The sequence below is a fragment of the Rhamphochromis longiceps genome, linkage group LG23 (genome assembly GCF_057381845.1).
Source record: "Rhamphochromis longiceps isolate RC_006_pf linkage group LG23, R_longiceps_female_GT1.1, whole genome shotgun sequence".
In the NCBI taxonomy this organism is placed as follows: Eukaryota; Metazoa; Chordata; class Actinopteri; order Cichliformes; family Cichlidae; genus Rhamphochromis; species Rhamphochromis longiceps.
In genome coordinates, this window is record NC_140578.1 from 30200379 (window position 1) to 30219120 (window position 18742).

The following is an 18742-nucleotide window of genomic DNA, read 5'->3' on the forward strand; positions in this document are numbered from 1 at the left end:
ACGCGCCGATGGGAGGGCGGGATGCCTATGACAACTTATAGATGCCCAGTTACGCTATCTTCCCGGTAATTACGGTGCTACCAGAACACCATTACATGCGCCACAAACCACATGGCGAACACAAACATGACTTAACATTTGCGTTCACGTCCCATTTATAAGCTTGGAAAAAATTATTGTGCATTTGAACTGGTCTAACTTAAGTTTTGCTCATATACAATTTTTTACACGTCATAAGATAAGATAGCATTTATTAGTCCCATTACTACTATACAACAATAGAAAAAATGTAAAATATACAAAGTAAAATAATTATAATTTCAATATACAATGATACAATTTGACATTTTTTAAAGATTAGTCAGAGGCGTGTGTAGAAGGGGGGCGTGAGGTGGCACAACCCCCCCCCCCCCCCCCACCCGAAATATGATTATTTCAGTATTTCTACACACTCCAGATTTTTCAGATGCAATTACTGTACTTTAAATTCCATACTATTTATTTTGAAGCTTTGGTTTTGCACATCAGTTGCATTATTATCACCCTGCTGAGCATTATGTAAATATTTAAAGTCAACAATGTACGGTGGCTGGGAAGTGCAAATCGCAACAAATTAAAAAACCGCAACAAATAAAAAACAAACCACAACAAATTACAAAAAGCCCACAACAAATTACAAAAAGCCCACAACAAAATACAAAAAGCCCACAACAAATTACAAAAAGCCCACAACAAAATACAAAAAGCCCACAACAAAATACAAAAAGCCCCCAACAAATTACAAAAAGCCCACAACAAATTACAAAAAGCCCACAACAAATTACAAAAAGCCCACAACAAATTAAAAATCCTTGACGGAAAGGGATTGTCTGAAATACCGGAAGTGACACAAGCGTGATGTCACGAGAGGGGGCGTGGTCAGGGTTTTTGGTTGAGGCGCCACATTTCTGGGCCGAACAAAGCGCTAGCGAAAGAGCGAAAGTACACGGATAACACCAGCTATGGTTCGTACTTGCTGTGCGGTCGGTTGTAAAGTTAGATCGCACGACCGGCAAGGGAATAAGGTTGAAAATGGTTTATCTTTTCATTCTTTCCCCACCTGGAAGCAACATGAGGCAGCTCATGTATCGGATGTTACCAAACGAAGGCGTCTAGCCTGGATAGCAGCTGTGAGACGAGCTGATATCCAGTTCTCTTCCATCTCCAAATATCTGTTGGTGCTCCAGACATTTTCATTCCCGTAAGTTCTAAATATGTTCATATCTTTATAGCCTATTAGTTTTATTTTCGATGCACTCTGAGGTCATAGAAAATTAGAAAAAAACATCCTACTGAGTGATTTTGCAGAACTACCTTCTATTTATAGAGTTACTAATTATTTGGCATTATTGCAGCAAACCAGCCCATGAAATGGATGAAACATCGTGACTGAGTTCCAGCGCTACACAAGGGACCTGCTTCAAACATACCACCATGCCAATCAGATTACTTCTTCCATGTGAGGGTGAAGAGGTGACCCTTCTGGATAAGATGGTGAAGGTTTGCTGCCGTTTTGGTGAACAGTGTGGTAGTAAAACCAGGGGAAAATGAAACTTGCTCCTGTTAAATATTCTTTAGTCTTGTGCTGTATAAATAGCGGTAATTTTTCAGAACATAAATTGAAGTAATTGATAGTAAATAAAGTAACGTTAGTAGTGGGTGATATCGTGTAAATGCTGTCATGATTTTGTGTAAACATTTTGTCCTTTATAAACTATGACATGGATTCTACATTGTAACTGATGTGATGTTCTGTAAGGTGGTTTTAATAAAAAAAAAAAAAAGAGCAAAACTTAGTTTGTTTCTTTATTCAACTTTTGAACAGTGGTACTCAGTCAGTACATATTCAGTAAATGCAAATTATTTACACGGCAGTGCACTTCAGGCATAAATCTAGACCCTTATATAAAACATTATGGGTCATTCCCACAACCCACAGCTTTACTGTGTTCCAGCAAAGATTCCAATAGCAGTGACAACTCCTCCACAGTAGCAGGTGGGATTTTTCTTTTTTGAGGACGGCTCCTTTTACCTGTCACTACAGATGGTCTGTTTATGTTTTGATTGAGAGCAGTTTTTGGTCAGCTGAAGAGGAGAAGTCCATCTTATGGCCAACCTCTGGCTGTATCTTGGTCATATTACCCAGAAAACCCCAGTATGCAGGTTCATCTGTAACAGTCCTTGTGCCACAGATCTGCACTGTTGCTTCTACATTAAACAAGAGCAGCGCCATGGATGCAGGTCTCCAGGACTCCGGCCATACAGGTGCAGTGGGCGGCTTCAACCTTCCCTGTGATGCTCACAATGACCCAATGCTGGTTCATTCAGTCTTTGAGAGTGCAGTACCTGAAACATACAAAGTTAATTTAAAGACAAGGACTCTAATGAGCCAAGGCCGACATAAATTTGTTTTATCTACTTTCAAATCCATTTTATCATAAATGTAACAAAGTATTTAGAAAGTTAGCACATACATGTAATTTTCCATTTTTTTATGTATCCATCTATAGAACGCTGCATGTTATATTCCAAATCTGCCTGTTCTCTTTCAGAAACCTGCCTTCAGAAAATGAACCTAAAGTATGTAATGCAAGGATGTCATCACTTTCAAGATGGAGAAAGCATAAAGTTTGACTTTAGGTGACAATTATGGACACGTAATATGATAAGGAGATTCTGCAGGTCATTAATCAATGTATTATAGTAAAAAATTTATTTTTTGTGACACAGGACACAAACATGGAAGCAAGATATATAATTAGGATTATTTATAATAAATATGAATAAATAATTGCAATTTCTTTAACCATTGAGAATAACTAAATCCTTCAGGACAATGTCACATCAATGCACTGAACTCACTATGGCTACGTTCACACTGCAGGTCTTAATGCTCAATTCCGATTTTTTTTTTTTTTTTTTTATTTAAATCTGATTTTGTGTCTGCTTGTTCACACTACAAATAAAATGTGACAGCAAACGCAGTCCTTTGTGAACCCTCAAAGTGGCCCGCATGCGCAAAAGAAGACGTCACACACAACGCGCTCTGTTTAGACCAAACAGCATTGTTTGACTGATGGCCCTTAATATAAAGACTTGTTTCAGACTTTACGTTGTCCAATTTTGCTTTAAGTTATTTTGTTATTTACATATGGCCTAATAATGATCCTTATTGTTGTTTTAGAGAGGAGCGGTGCTTCAAAGGATAGTTGCAGATTTATGTCAGAATCTGCAGATTATACAGTACAAATAAAATGTTCACGTTATCTTCCCAACAGTTTCACTAACATCTGCACGGGATGCACACGAAGCGCTCATGTGTTCTCAATGTCTTCTCCAGCGCTGATAATTGGCATATGTTTTGTGTCAGTGAAATAAAAGACGGATTTAATGCGTCATGACCATTCAAACAGCAGTTGCTTCCTAAAACATCAGATATGTATCGGATTAAGTACCACATACGAAAGTGACCCAGATCGGATTTGAAAATATCGGATTTGTGCTGTTTTTACACCGTCATACCATGATTGGATATGGGTCGCATACGGTCAAAAAAGTCGGATTTGATGCGTTTTCGCGTGCAGTGTAAACGTAGCCAGAGCCTCCACGTGTTCTCACTCTAATTTGCACCTCATGAATGAATTTATGATTGCACTAATTTGAATGTTCGGGAGGAAATCAAACGCATTTTACTCACAGTGCCCTACAAACGTCACTGCTGTTTAGTTTTCTGTCTTCATTTATGTTGGAAGTGATAGCAGAGTTGTACGTTTGAATTTGTTTCCAAAATCCCTCATTTAGATGGAAGCTAGCGAGCTAACTTCCTGCTAATTTCTAACTCTGTTAAATGTCATATATTCCGTTTCGTTTTCATGGATGCCTGGATGTTAAACTCAATTGTTACACATGGTAGAGCAGAACGCTGATAATTTTATTACAGATGAAAGACTTTAGACAGTTTTTCAACTCTCAGTAATGCCACAGTGATCCTGTGATTTATGGACCTGCAGCAGCGTTTGAGCCCATGCTAGTGACGTCAGACTTAAAGACCGGATAAAGAGTGATATGAACATATCTATAACTTACGGGAATGAAAATGTCTGGAGCACCAACAGATATTTGGAGATGGAAGAGAACTGGATATCAGCTCGTCTCACAGCTGCTATCCAGGCTAGACGCCTTCGTTTGGTAACATCCGATACATGAGCTGCCTCATGTTGCTTCCAGGTGGGGAAAGAATGAAAAGATAAACCATTTTCAACCTTATTCCCTTGCCGGTCGTGCGATCTAACTTTACAACCGACCGCACAGCAAGTACGAACCATAGCTGGTGTTATCCGTGTACTTTCGCTCTTTCGCTAGCGCTTTGTTCGGCCCAGAAATGTGGCGCCTCAACCAAAAACCCTGACCACGCCCCCTCTCATGACATCACGCTTGTGTCACTTCCGGTATTTCAGACAATCCCTTTCCGTCAAGGATTTTTAATTTGTTGTGGGCTTTTTGTAATTTGTTGTGGGCTTTTTGTATTTTGTTGTGGGCTTTTTGTAATTTGTTGTGGGCTTTTTGTAATTTGTTGTGGGCTTTTTGTATTTTGTTGTGGTTTGTTTTTTATTTGTTGCGGTTTTTTAATTTGTTGCGATTTGCACTTCCCAGCCACCGTAACAATGGCTGCAACATTAAATAGATATATACACACGTCAATTAATTAATAATTAGAATCTAGTAATGCAATGCATATGATTGTGAATATTGTCATTGGTTGGTTTTGACAGTGTATGTAAAGACCACCTAACACTACTGAAAAAAATCACACTTATGGCCACTTCAATAGGTACACTTGTTTAACTGCTTGATAATCCAAATATCTATTCGGCCAATCAAATGGCAGCAACTCAACATGTTTCTGCATGAGTAAACGTGCCTTGTTGATATCAACAATTATAGGAGAACAGCCAGACAGCTTCCAGCTGATACGAAAGCAACAGTAACTCAAATAACCACTTGTTATATGCAGAAGACCATCTCTGAAGCAGCAGAAGACCACACTGAGGCTACATGTCACACAGGCTCTCTAGATCTGGACAATGGAAGATTGTAAAAACATTGACTGTTCTTGGCAGTCTCAAATTTGTGAAATTCAGATGAAAGTATCAGAATTTGGTGTAAATAACAAAAACAGATCCATCCTACTTTGTGTGAATGGTTCAACCTGCTGTTAAGTGGTATAATGTCAGGGTGTGATGCTTTTAGTGCACTTTTGGTTCCTTGGTACCAACAGACCACTGTTCAAACATCGTCACAAAGCTGAAGTCATCTAAAACTACTTTCTTGAATATGAAAATGAGTTCATTGTACTCAAACTGCCTCCACAGTGATCCAGATCTCCATCCAATAGAGCAACTTCTTTGTAAGGCCAAGGAGGATGCCTACAGAAGTGGTGACAGGGCCCTGTACAAGCAAGCCAGGAACACACTGACCAAGGAGATCAAAGCAGCTAAAAGCATCTACTCCCAGAAACTGGAAGAACGGCTCTCAGCCACCGACCCTGCGTCAGTGTGGAGGGGCCTGCAGGAAATCACCAGCTACAGACGCGGCGTCTGTACTGCCTTTGATGCTACATTCTTTAGAGCTATGCTTGTAGCATTCTGCCTGTTAGCTTAGCACAACAACAACAACGAAAAGGCGCTCTCTCACCCAGGAAACACACAGTCGCAGAAAGAGAGAGAGAGCGTCGCCCTGTAACCATGGCAACCGTAACGCTGCCGCCTGGAACGAAAGAACGTAGCTGTCAAACAAAACCCAAACAGTCCTGACCCGCGACAAAATGAAACAGGAAAGTACCGCAGTGTTTATTTCAACAAAGTAACTGTATTCTGAATACCACCTTTTTAAACGGTAACTGTAACGGAATACAGTTACTCATATTTTGTATTCTAAATACGTAACGGCGGTACATGTATTCCGTTACTCCCCAACACTGCAGACGCCCCCCCACCCACTATTGAAGCAAAAAAAAAACCTGGCCAACGAGTTAAACACTTTCTATTGCAGGTTTGAGACGGACAGACTCCCACGCCCCACCCTCCCCTCCCCAGGGACATTGCTTCAGACATTGACCCCCAACACACCTTCCACCTCTCCCCCCTTCACCCTGCCCCTCCCCAATCAAGACTCAACGACCACCCCACCCTCCCCAATCCAGACTCAACGACCACCACCACCCTCTCCAACCCAGACTCAACGACCTCCCTCCTGCTTCAAACGCTCCACCATCATCCCTGTTCCCAAGAAACCCACCATCACAGGACTGAATGACTACAGACCTGTCGCCTTGACGTCTGTGGTCATGAAATCCTTCGAACGACTGGTGTTAGCCCATCTGAAAGACATTACAGGCCACCAGCTGGACCCTCTGCAGTTTGCCTACCGGGCAAACAGGTCGGTGGATGATGCAGTGAACATGGGGCTGCATTACATCCTGCAACACCTTGACCGCCCGGGAACTTATGCCAGGGTCCTGTTTGTGGACTTTAGTTCGGCTTTTAACACCATTGTGCCTGAACTTCTTTCCTCCAAACTCTCCCAGCTCAGCGTGTCACCAGCTACCTGTCAGTGGATCACCAGCTTCCTGACAGACAGAATGCAACAAGTGAGGCTGGGGGAGATCACCTCTGAAACCCGGTCCCTCAGGATTGGTGCCCCTCAAGGATGTGTCCTCTCACCACTACTGTTCTCCCTCTACACTAACGACTGCACCTCCAAGAACTCGGCTGTCAAACTCCTAAAGTTTGCAGATGACACCACTGTCATTGGCCTCATTCAAGATGGTGATGAGTCTGCATACCGGCAGGAAGTTGAGCGGCTGGTACTCTGGTGCAGTCAGCACAATCTGGAGCTGAACACTCTTAAGACTGTAGAGATGACAGTGGACTTCAGGAGACATCCCTCAACTCTGCTCCCCCTCACCATATCAGACAGCCCTGTGTCAACTCTGAAGACCTTCAAGTTCCTGGGTACAACCATCTCCCAGGACCTGAAGTGGGAGACCAACATCAACTCCATCCTCAAAAAGACCCAGCAGAGGATGTACTTCCTGAGACAACTGGGGAAGTACAGTCTTCCACAGGAGCTGCTGATCCAGTTCTACACTGCGGTCATTAAGTCTGTCCTGTGCTCCTCCATCACAGTCTGGTATGGAGCAGCCACTAAACAGGACAGGAGCAGATTGCAGCGGACTGTACGGGCAGCAGAAAGGATCATCGGCATGCCCCTGCCCTCCATCCAGGATCTGTACCTCTCAAGAACCAGGAAACGGGCAGGGAAAATCATCACAGACCCCTCACACCCTGGACACAGACTTTTTGATCTGCTGCCCTCTGGCAGACGGTACAGAAGCCTGCAGACCAGGACCACCCGACACAGGAATAGTTTCTTTCCCCTCGCCATCTCCCTTCTTAACAGTTGACCTGTCACACTGCTCCCACTGCCAGACTGCAGCTGCACCTTATGTACATTTTGTAGTATTCATTCCACCTCATTCATTTCTGTATTTTATGTATATAAGTTTAGATTTGTTATTTATAGTTGGTTTACACAGCTTTGTGTATGTATGTGTAATGTGTATATATAGACACGTGTGTGTGTGTGTGTGTGTGTGTGTGAGATTTACATTGCTGTGCTTGAGAGCCACCATCTAGCGGAACCAAATTCCCTGTATGTGTCTGCACATATACTTGGCCAATAAACACGATTCTGATTCTGAACTTTGGGATGTGGTGGAACAAGAGAGTCCAGTCATGGATGTACAGGTGAAAAATCTGTAGCAACTGTGTGGTGTCATCATGTCAACATGAACCAAAATCTCTGAGGAAAGTTTCCAACACCTTGCTGAATCTATGCTGTGAAGAATTAAGGCAGTTCTGAAGGCAAAGTAGGTACAACCTACCTAACCTCATTCCTAAGTTTCCCTAAGCATCTTTTTGTTTCTGAATATTTTTTTCCTCAAATTGTGACAAAGGGAAAAAAGAAGCCACACTGCTACAGAGTGTAATTTTTATTTAGCCTTATACATCCATTAAGGAAAAATGATGTCATAGAAAAATATTTTCTCCTAGACACTGCAAAGATTAAGTAGTCCAGACTACTTTACACTTGAATAACACCATGATTATATTCAGATTTCACATTACCTGACATGGATTATTCTGTGTACACACAATCATGAAATCAGCATACAGCGAGCAATAATGAAAATATAATATGCATATTTTACACATACACACAGCAACTCCCATAATAAATGAATTGAATGTGACTTTTGTATTCCTGTCTGGTATACAAAGCCAAAGTGATGATGTAATCATTTACTTTCCTCGCAGCCTCTCTTCAAGTCCGATACAAAACAATAAAAGTCTACACACTGTAACAAAACTTATAAAAGATTCGAGCACTACAGGCTTGAGCAATAATAACAACCCCCATCATAAGCTGACAGTAGAACAAAGTATTCTGCTTATTACACTTCAAGACTCAAGGTCAAACATACAAAAATGATTCAAAAAGAGAGAAATAAGAGCCAAACTCAAACCAAAACTTCTAAAAAACTTTCTGCCATCTTTAAGACACTAAACTAAATGTCAATGTGTTTGTCATTCTAAAGTAAGAAATGTAAAGGCTTGTAGTGTCTTTGCTTTTAATTCAGCTCATCGGTGGATTCTGACATGGAGCGCTCCTGCCTCTTCCGGGCTGTGACGAAGTTGAGCAGGTCGACAGCTGTCACCACCCCGAAAACCATCTGCTTTTTGCTATGAGAGCCATCAGTCAAGTCTGGTGGAGGACAAGGAGTAGAAAAGATAGTATCAGAGCAATTATTAGTCTAAAGGTTTTAACTCAACTATCAAAGTGTTGCAGTGCTTCCACTAAAAACTTTAAAAAAAAACCCAATAACAACAATAATAATAATAATAATAATAATAATAATAATAATAATAATAATAATAATAATAATTCCTACAACTGTAATGTAGGACTCTGGCCACTAGGGGGCAGTGGAACAAGCCAAGTGGGCTCTTTAAACTTTTCAATATTCTGTTGGAGTTGTCTCTTTAGCTGCCAAATGGACAGTCATGTCCCTTAGCCATTTGATGCTGAGGATCCAGTATGCAGCATGGTCACATACTATGGTCAGTATACGAATGTAAATGAGACACATGCAGTATTCTAAATATGCACGTGATATGTCAGTTAGGTTCAACATCAGCAATATTACACTTACACATGTGTATCAGCTGACACGTAACAGTAGCTGCCACCTTTCTGGAGTTTATTTATTGCTGTCAGAGCTCCATTTTACCAGCAACAGGGAGTGCTCATGCCAGAATGTGCAGTATGGGGTGGGGGGGGGGGGGGGGGGGGGGTGGGGGGAAGGAGAATAAATAAATGTAGCTGATCACACCACATTGTGCGCCTTACTCGCCATCTAAAGCTGATTACGATCAGTGGCAGGTATACTGTATTTTACAGTTCAACCTTTTTAAATTAATGCCTACTTGGTCTGTGTAACCACTCCGACAGCCATATGGGGATGATAAAAGTTGCACAGTGCAAGTTTGATTGATAGGTCTGTTTGTCCATCTTTGATCAATTTAAAGATGCAGAATTGGTTTTATTATGAAGCTGCTGTGCAGGAGGAAAAGAGGAAGACCACAGAAAAGATTGCTTATCCTATTTCACTACACCCTTCAAAGGGTTGGTGTGACAAAGGAGGATGTTAGGTGTAGGGCCACTTTTAATGGGTGCAGCCAAAGGAAAAAGATAAAGATTGAAGATTCCTTCTCAGCCTGCACATTTTGGATTTCAATACTGAAGAAAAAAAAAAGCCTGCTTAAATGTAACCTTGACAAAGCTTGCTGTTTGCTAAATTGTCTCTACTTGGACGGTCAAGGTCATCTAAAGCCTGCCCCCAGATTCTCACACTGAGCTTGTGCATCTATACTCAAGCAAGGAGCAGCAGGAAGCGGATATACTGAGCTCACAGAGCTGTTAAAAATGTGGTTCTTGCAAATACACAAACTCAATGTTTTTACACATTGAATCACTAACCCCTGGTCATAGTTTAAACGCACAGATTGTCAAGACTTATATCCACAGACAACAGCAGCTCAACCAGCCACAGCACAAACTTCTGGCAGTGTGTGTGCATTGCTGTACTCACATTGGATCTGTTCGTGTACCACCAGTGCGAAGTGGTCAATCTCCAAAATCGAGGACAACTTTCCCAAGTTGTCAGTCAGTGTGATCTGAATTAAAATAAGAGGATGTGCTGAAGATATAAAGATACATAGAAATATATAGATATATACACAGCTGTCACAACATCTGTCACAGTAAAACTTTCTGTATACACAAAGAAATGGAACAGAACATAACACAAATTTGTCTTTTTAGCACTAAAAACAAGTCTTATTTCAAACCCCAATTTTCTAGTTCAGCAAGTTTACAATCCTTTTTTTTCTCCCTACCTGGAGATCATCCTCAGCCAATCAGAATCAAAAGAGTAGTCTTTAAAATCCATTAAATTTCCAATCAAACTAACCTGTTTGAACTGCTTGTAAAGCACTTTGCTGACAGGATCTGACAAGTTGATCTTCCCTGCAAGGATCGAAGATAGCATGTTGCCTAGAGTCACCATGCCCAGGATCAATCTACACACAAAAACATAAACAAGAAGTGAAGTTAAAGGTTAGTCAAGGATAAGGTTTTCAGGGTCTAAAACACAGCTTCCAGGAATGTGTGAAGATCTAATATTCTGTGCTTTTCTGTTGTAAAGCTAATCTTTCTACCTATAGCACACCCACCCTGTGTCATCGACCACCGGCGCCTGGTCGAAGCCATTATGCTTGAGGATCTGGATGGTCTTTTGGCAGCTAACGGTAGGCAGGACAGTGAGCGGGGCAGACATGTTCAGGCACTGCAGCTTCAAGTTCCACCACCTGTGAGAACACGGCATGTTTAATGAGCGTACATAGAGAGAGACTTAAAAACTGGAGATTTGGTCTTTTTAAATGACACGCACCATGGTTTCTTCACCATGAGGTCCTCCTCCCTCAAAAAGCCCTTCTGGACCATCCACTTATCACTCAGGAACTTTGACCTTGAGGGGGGTAAAGAAGAAAAGATAAAGAAAAGACTGATCTGTGTTTACACAAAGAAAGCAAACAAATTGTCTGCATATATCTGAAGGACCTCTAGCACAAACATATATGGAAACTCACATGTAGTTGCGGATGGAGTCCGGCAGGATCACCACACAGCGCTGGCCCTCTTTCAGCTCCTTGGCGGCATGCACAGCTGCTGCCATGGCCGTCCCCGAGCTGCCTCCTGTTACAGGAAAAAGCAAAATGGTAAATGGCCTGTATTTGTATAGCGCTTTACTAGTCCATAAGGACCCCAAAGCGCTTTACATTGTAGCCACAACCACCCTGGAGCACACTGACAGAGGCGAGGCTGCTGGACACTGGCGCCACCGGGCCCTCTGACCACCACCAGCAGGGTCAAGCGTCTTGCCCAAGGACACAACAGCCAAGACTATCCAAGCCGGGGCTCGAACTGGCAACCTTCCTATCACAAGGAGAACTTCCAAGTCTTGAGCCACGATCGCCGGTAGGTTAGTTTGCCTTAATTGGCACCCAGGTACCCACAACATCTTCCTCATGAAGCTTTTCCCTGGGAGCAAAAGTATTCCTGGAGGCTTTGTGCTTCTTCTGTTGTCTTGTATGCCAGTCAGTAACCATTCACACCCACGTCCCCTCAAATAGGATGAATTCTGCCGTTTGTTTATAAGGAGCACCTTCCTGTGGTGATCTACTGGGCTCTGGAGGAGTTTCAGAGCTTTAGAAACTAACCAGAGTGAAACTATGAAAAACATTTTAGTTCCACCTCCTGCCTGTCCTGGTTGAAGCAAAGTCTCTTGTGACCATCAGTGGTAGGATAAATCAAAAAATGAATGAATCGAACCAATCAGCATAAAGCTCCATATTGTTTTTCAAGGCCAATCACAAGTCACTACCTCAGAACAGGCCCTGAAATAAGTGCTGTGTGTTGGCCACTAAAAAAATAAAAAACTAATAAGTCCCGGGGTAGAAGAGCCTACCTAAATCAGGAACCACAAAGACTTACCGCACAGCAGGCCTTCCTCTCTGATCAGCAAACGAGACATGTTGAAGGACTCCTCATCGTTGGACTTGTACCACGTATCGACCACCTGGAAATGTTGACGGGGGAAGAAAAAAAAAAAAGTAATATTAAACATACGACATTACCATGCTCACTTAGGAGCATTCATGAAAAGGAGATGGGATTATAGACGCCGCTTGAACCAACCGATCTGTCGAGGACGGTGGGGATGAAGTCGTACCCGATGCCCTCCACCTCGTACTGGGTCTTATCGGTCTTGTTAAGCTCCTCTGGCTCAGCCAGGATTGAACCTTCAGGATCAACACCAACAATCTGCGCACAAAACACACCATTCATAAGCCACAAGTAGCTCAGCAGATATTTATCTGAAAAAAGAGGAGAAACATAATCTCAAGAAAGAGCTTACTTTGATATTTGGGCATCTTTCCTTCAGCTTGCGGGCGATGCCTGTGATCGTCCCTCCTGTGCCTGCACCAGCCACCAGCATGTCCACCTTACCTGTCAGCAGAAACACAGAACCTTGTTGACTTGATTTCCAGTGAACTTCTAAAGTGAGTTTTAAGGAAAAAGCAATAATGCCGTTGAAGAAGTTTCTGTAAATTTTACAGCTCAGGATGCTCGTACCTTCACACTGCTCCAGGATCTCCTCGGCTGTGGTGTCGTAGTGAGCCAGGGGATTGCTCGGGTTGCGGTACTGGTCCAGGATGTGCGAGTTGGGGATCTCGTTCTTAAGGCGCCAGGCCACGCCCACGTGAGACTCTGGCGAATCAAAACGGGCGCTGGTGGGCGTACGTACGATCTCTGCTCCGAGTGCTCTCAAGACATCCACCTGTCGAGAACATCTGACAAATATTAACACTTGTACACGATGGCCTGACTGCAGTGAGAAACACCGACAGGAATTTGTTCTTTAAAACATTCAAGATTCATTAGAATTAATAGATATGCAGTAAGCTTGAAGAACAGTAGTCTTTTTAAAAGGGTACTAATGTTTTTATTTTAATGTAATTTAATGAAAGCTACTGTGGAAAAACAGCTTGAAAAAAAAGAATAAATTAATAAAATAAATTCATTAAAAAAAGAAATTAAAAAGGAATACTGAGCTTGTTGTAATGTTCAAAAAATTGAACAAAAAAAAGGAACAAATAATCAGAAAATATTATTAAAATCCCTTTAGAAACAAAACATAAGATATATGATTATTTAAAAAAACAAAAAAAAAACAAAAAAACAAGATAAGATATAATATAGACCTCAAACAAAAACTTTGAACATTTTGTACAAATGTACACTAGATTTATATTTTTGCACAGCTTTTAAAGATTGCATCATATGATGCAACAGCAATGCTAAAGCGTGACCTCTGCCTCTATAACAGGCTGCGATTTGCATACTTAGTCGCAACATCTTCAGGAAAAGCCCCTCTGAACAGAAACCGCACTTTTCTATCAGGAAATCATACCCTTCAATTTAGCTGTAGCAGTCTAGACATGTTTTACTCTGACAGAAAAAAAAACCTGCCATGTTTCTGTGAGTTGTGGTTTCTATATGACAGGAAATTCACCTTCTCCATGCTCATCTTCTCTGGCATGACAATGATGCAACGGTAGCCTTTCACTGCAGCAGCCAGAGCGAGTCCGATACCTTAAGGAACAAAAGAAAGAAGCAGATTTGAGTGGCATTATCAGCACAGGCTTTCGTGTATTTTTTCACACCAGCACAGGCGCATGCAGGGGATTACCAGTGTTTCCAGAGGTGGGCTCTATGATGGTGTCTCCTGGCTTGAGGATCCCGGCTCTCTCAGCGTCCTCCACCATCCGCAGACTGATTCTGTCCTTGACACTGCCGCCCGCATTGAAGAACTCGCACTTGGCCACTACACCAAAAAAAGTGTCACAATAACATATTAAAAATCACAGGAGCCAAATGAAACAATTAAGATACAATTGTGATCTGAAGAAACGCTCACACCCCAACCAGCGCTCACAAGTTTGCACAGTAACCAGGCAGACGTAACCAACTTCTGAATGTGTCTCGGCTTGAATGTGGTGTGACTCACATATTTCACATTTGAGTCCAAAGGCTTTGGGGATGTTGTTGATGCGTACCATGGGAGTGTCACCGATTTTGTTCAGGATGTTGGGGAGAATGGCTGGTGCAACAGTCCTGAGAGGAGAAGGGGAAAAAAAGAAGAAGAAACCTCAGCGAGATGATAAACAGAAGCGCCACGTCTGGCTGTGCAGATAGACTGGACGGTAATCACTTCTTTATCAGGCTAAGACTGTCTTTTATTGCTATCACTAGTGTGAGATAATAGCACCCATTTCCACTCACTTCACTGGTCTGAGAAGTCTAAACAACAACAAAAATAACAGCCTCTTTTTCAGAGCTTTAAACAAATAGTGTAACGCCTTTACGACAGTTTTTTTATTTGTAACAGCAGATCAATACAACAGTGCTGAGATGCAAGAAGCAGTGGATATCTGACTGGCACGCTGACCTTGAAACTTGAGTGTGGGGGGAGTCGGATTTTGAGGCTTCTAGGCTCCACGTGCAGCGGCTGGGAAGGTCGGGCCGGATCCATTTCCTTTCGGGAGAAGAGTTCTTTGTTTTGATCTGAATGTTTCTGGCTGCCTCCTGCGACTCCTCCTCCGTCTTCAGGTTCTCTCCGTTGCTGAAGCCGTGCAGCTTGCCAGCGTGTGGGCACACAGGGCTGTTGACTGTGGTCTCTTTGGATGAGGGAACTGATGGCATTGCTTAACTTAAGGGGAAAAAAAACAAAAAAAAAAACAACTGTAAAGTTATCCAATTATGTAACACACTGTTCTTACAGCATGTTCTGATAAGTTTTCCTGCATCATCAGTGACTTGGCTGACAGCCAGGAAATTAAATACTTTCATAATGTTGTTTTTGACTGACACAAGCAGTAGTCTCCTTCTCTGCAACCTGCATCAAAGGCATGATGCATTTCTCTATTATTAACTAAATAGCTCCAGTTTCTACTGCTCATTTGGGCTCAAAATATTCAACCCTGTGAGTTTATACCAAGGAGATGGGCTCAATCCTTCAATCACTTTCTTTGTGTGACCTCGATTACTTTTTAGAAAAGTTATCACCAATAGTTTCGACAACTGAGGTGTATCTTACAGAAATAACTATTAAAGTGCAGTTTAAACCCTCTGAGCAATAAAATCCAATGTGTCATGTTTGTAAGTGGAACAATTTCCAAATGAAGGAAATCCGACCATCCAAGAACCGCATGAATGCATGGTAATGCTAAAATTTGGATGGGTTTCTTGTTGGATATTTGGACAAGTTTGATGCACGATTTTATGGCAACCCAACTTAAAGTTGAGATACTTCAGTCACAAGTGCTGGACTGATTATCCACAGCTGTGGAACCAGCTTTGGGAAGGACCCTCTCTAATTTTAAATTCTGCCAGAGCTTTCTTCCTGTTAAGGAAGGAGTTTTTCTTCACCACTGTCACAAATTACGTGATCACGGGGTGTGTCTGACTGTTAGGGTTTCTCTCTATTATTGTAGCATCTTTACCGTACAATATAAAAGGGCTATTTTTATTGTAAATAAGATAACCTGAAAAAAATTCCAAGAGATGACAAATGTGAGCTAAAGGACAATCTGTTAAAGCTTACATTCAACTTCACCAATCAGCAAACACAGTGCAAAGCAAACACTGAACCACTCCTTTCTTTTATTAATGCTGAGTGACATCTGCACTGCTAAAACAAATCCACAGCTCATCTCCATCTACCACCGCTTTTCAGTCTAGTCTAGTTTAGCCTAGTCATGACGAGTGGCCAAATTCTGCCCTTATCAAAGCTACGTGAGAAAGCAAAAGTGGGAGTAAGCAAGGGGGGGTGGGGCTGATAAAACTTCAGTTAATATTTCATCATTTCTTCTCCACAGGAAAAAACAAAAGCTTCTTTTTAGGGGGTTGGTAAGCAGTATTGTTTTTATAAATCATAAGACTGATTGCTGTTCCCACATATCAAGATTTAGACACACAACACCGACAGGCACGCATCCGTTTTGAGGATCTACAGAAAAGAAAATTACTGCTTTTCTCATTGTTTGTAAATGTAGTTAATCTAAACCATAAAAAGATTTTGTAATCAGTTATAACTGGTTATAAATGCTACTAATGGCTAACCAAATGTTAAGCATTACCTTAAATCTGAGTCGGGTGTTTAAGAGTCTGATGAGATCAAAGGGAAGCTTTAAATCCAGTCTTTGATCATTAATTTGACAAATAAGCTGGGTAATTAAGCACGAGGTGAAATACCTGACATGAACTTCAGCAATAACTTTCCAGGAAGAGAGCTAAACCACTGAGTGGCAGTTTGGCTAAACTGGCAGGAACAAAAGAAAGATTAGCTGGAAAACAAGTTACAATTTTAAAATTTCACTTGTAAATACAAGACAAACCTCAGTCACAGTCACAGCCTCTGCAACATGATAATTTGCCATTTCATGTGACGGTTATATGACTCCAAACACGAGAGCAGTACAACAAGAGCTTCTCAAACTTTCAGTACATTTTAATCTTACTACTTTCTGTCACTGTGATAACTTTTTAAGACTTTAAATCAATCAGTCAATGAGTTAAACAACAAAACTACAGAACAGAATAAAGTAAGGTAAGTACCAGTTGCTAAGACTGCCACAGATTTACAAGCCCAACTTTTTCCTCTTACTACATCCTGTTGTTTCCCTCCCATCCCCCAGCTGCAATGGTAGCACATGAGGCTTCACTAACACACAGAGCACACACCGACAGGGCCAGCTGTTACAACGGGGCCCCTGTCTTTGACTGCAGAATGAGTTCAGACAATGTCCACAGGAGTGGACTAAACACATTTTCTTAAGCCTGCAGCTCCCTGCTCTACACGGAGTGGAGCTGGCTTTCACGCGCTTTTGTGGAATGTTGCCGTTACGATGATACATGCATTTGATCTGCTATCAAAATTTAAACAGAAGCACAAACCACCTACCCTACCTTTTCCTTACAACCACTGCTAGGCACACTGCTAATTACAGTAACACTTGCAACATCGATGCTGGCAAATGTGTGTGGTATGTGTCGGCCTTACAGGGTTTAACAGGGAAATATGATCCTCCTGGTGGAGGACACACACACACAAAACAAGTCTGAGCCAGGCTTGCAGGGCAAGAAAGACTTGAAAGAGGATTTGCCCAGCTTAAACTTAAGTTTGGTTTAATACACCATACTTCAGCCAAGAGTCCAATCCCTAATTAAAGGTCCCAGGCTAAAGAAACATAAAAAATCAGAGTTTGGCAACATCGGTCCACTCTAATGAAAAATCCCCCCTCATACGTTTATCTGCTTTAAAAAGGAAAAAAAGAAAAGAAAAAGGAAAGCACCAATGGTATGTTCACCACTCTTGGGAGTCCAGTGGTGACTATGACTTGCAGCATCCCTTTATGGTTTGCAGCATTTAATTGCTCTGGCAGCAACAAACACAACCGAAGTATCTGCTTGTTGGCAATACAACAGCACACTATAGATATCCACTGAGCCATCACAAATGATGTGCCAATGCGAATAGCAGTAATGATGGCCATAGAAAGGCCGTATAAAGGTTCACCCACATGCATAACCTTTAATAGGACAGTGTAGGTCGCAGGAAAATAGTTGTTTTTGCCTCTTTTAATAAAACAATTTAACGATAACACTGAAGGCTATCGAAGTAAAAAAAAAAAAGAAAAAAAGGAAAAAGGTTGTCACAATTTTCTGGGAAAAAAAGATTTAAGACAAAAAAAGGGGAAAAATCTCACTTGGCTGCATTGCTCAAAACGAACCAGAGCACGGAAACAGCATGATAGAAATAAACGCTGCGTCATTTGAAAATAATAGATGATGTGGCGGGATACAAAGGAGACAAACTACAAAAGGTAACCAAAAGGGGGGGAAAGCAAAAAAGCGATTAATTGTAAAAAAAAAATAAAAACAAAACCCCCCAGTAATGCTTACATAATTTAATATAATAAATATAGGACACCGCAGTGTGTATGCGAACACCTGAATTATAACACATCGGCTGGAAAAGGTCCAACAAAAGCCTGAACTGCGCAGCTACAATGTTGCATCAGAACTGAGGAGCTGGAGGCAGCTTTCTATCAGCCCATGGGAAAATATAAATTAATTTAATTCGAAAAAAAAAAGTGTTTAAATACGTCGGCTTCTCCTCGTTTCCATTCTCTGTGTCAGGCGGCTTTATTTTCACTCACCTGGAGATTTATCTTGAAATCTGCGAGAAAACTGTACTCCGGTACGACGAGCAGACGACTGCACAGCCTAGGGATCAACTTCCGACAAAGCAAGCCTTTAACGTGCCGACGCACGTGGACTAAACTGTATGGAGCGCAGAATTTTTAGGGAGACGCTCTTATTGGCTGCGGTGGGGGCGTCTGTTTGTGGGCTGTACGGAGATTTCTTTAAAAGGGGTTGAGGGGGAAAAAAACGC

The 18742-nt window shown here is 41.8% G+C and overlaps 1 protein-coding gene and 2 long non-coding RNA genes across 4 annotated transcripts; 1 reads left to right on the forward strand and 2 right to left on the reverse strand.

The window, feature by feature from the left end:
* Positions 1–243: 243 nt before the first annotated feature.
* LOC146642361 (uncharacterized) lies at positions 244–1831 on the forward strand. The gene is made up of 2 exons (XR_014909687.1): positions 244–1240; positions 1395–1831. It is a non-coding gene; the product is annotated as an uncharacterized LOC146642361 (long non-coding RNA).
* A 1-nt stretch (position 1832) lies between these two features.
* On the reverse strand, positions 1833–4795 carry LOC146642362 (uncharacterized). Its single transcript, XR_014909686.1, has 2 exons — positions 4126–4795; positions 1833–2385 (listed from the first exon to the last, which is right to left on the reverse strand). It is a non-coding gene; the product is annotated as an uncharacterized LOC146642362 (long non-coding RNA).
* A 3282-nt stretch (positions 4796–8077) lies between these two features.
* Positions 8078–18716, reverse strand: LOC146642363 (cystathionine beta-synthase-like protein). Of its 2 annotated transcripts, none has more exons than XM_085399385.1 (15): positions 18507–18716; positions 14735–14995; positions 14294–14400; positions 13976–14110; positions 13799–13878; positions 12859–13063; positions 12641–12780; positions 12421–12546; positions 12217–12301; positions 11313–11418; positions 11114–11191; positions 10896–11030; positions 10634–10742; positions 10253–10337; positions 8078–8865 (listed from the first exon to the last, which is right to left on the reverse strand). In XM_085399385.1, the coding sequence occupies exons 2-15, from the start codon at positions 14986–14988 to the stop codon at positions 8732–8734; spliced, it is 1779 nt and encodes a 592-aa protein (XP_085255511.1). In that variant the 5' UTR covers positions 14989–14995; positions 18507–18716; the 3' UTR covers positions 8078–8731. The 2 variants fall into 2 exon arrangements, with proteins under 2 accessions (XP_085255511.1, XP_085255512.1); XM_085399386.1 differs by having other exon boundaries at positions 12641–12732; positions 18507–18709.
* Positions 18717–18742: the final 26 nt, after the last annotated feature.

Excerpts from the sequence above, each read along its gene's own strand:
- LOC146642363 (XM_085399385.1), bottom strand. The coding sequence starts at position 14,988 with ATGCCATCAGTTCCCTCATCCAAAGAGACCACAGTCAACAGCCCTGTG. Across the intron at positions 13,064-13,798 it reads AGAAGATGAGCATGGAGAAG|GTGGATGTCTTGAGAGCACT; the intron begins GTGAATTTCCTG and ends TGTTCTCGACAG. Across the intron at positions 8,866-10,252 it reads GGTACACGAACAGATCCAAT|ACTTGACTGATGGCTCTCAT; the intron begins GTGAGTACAGCA and ends GTCCTCCACCAG.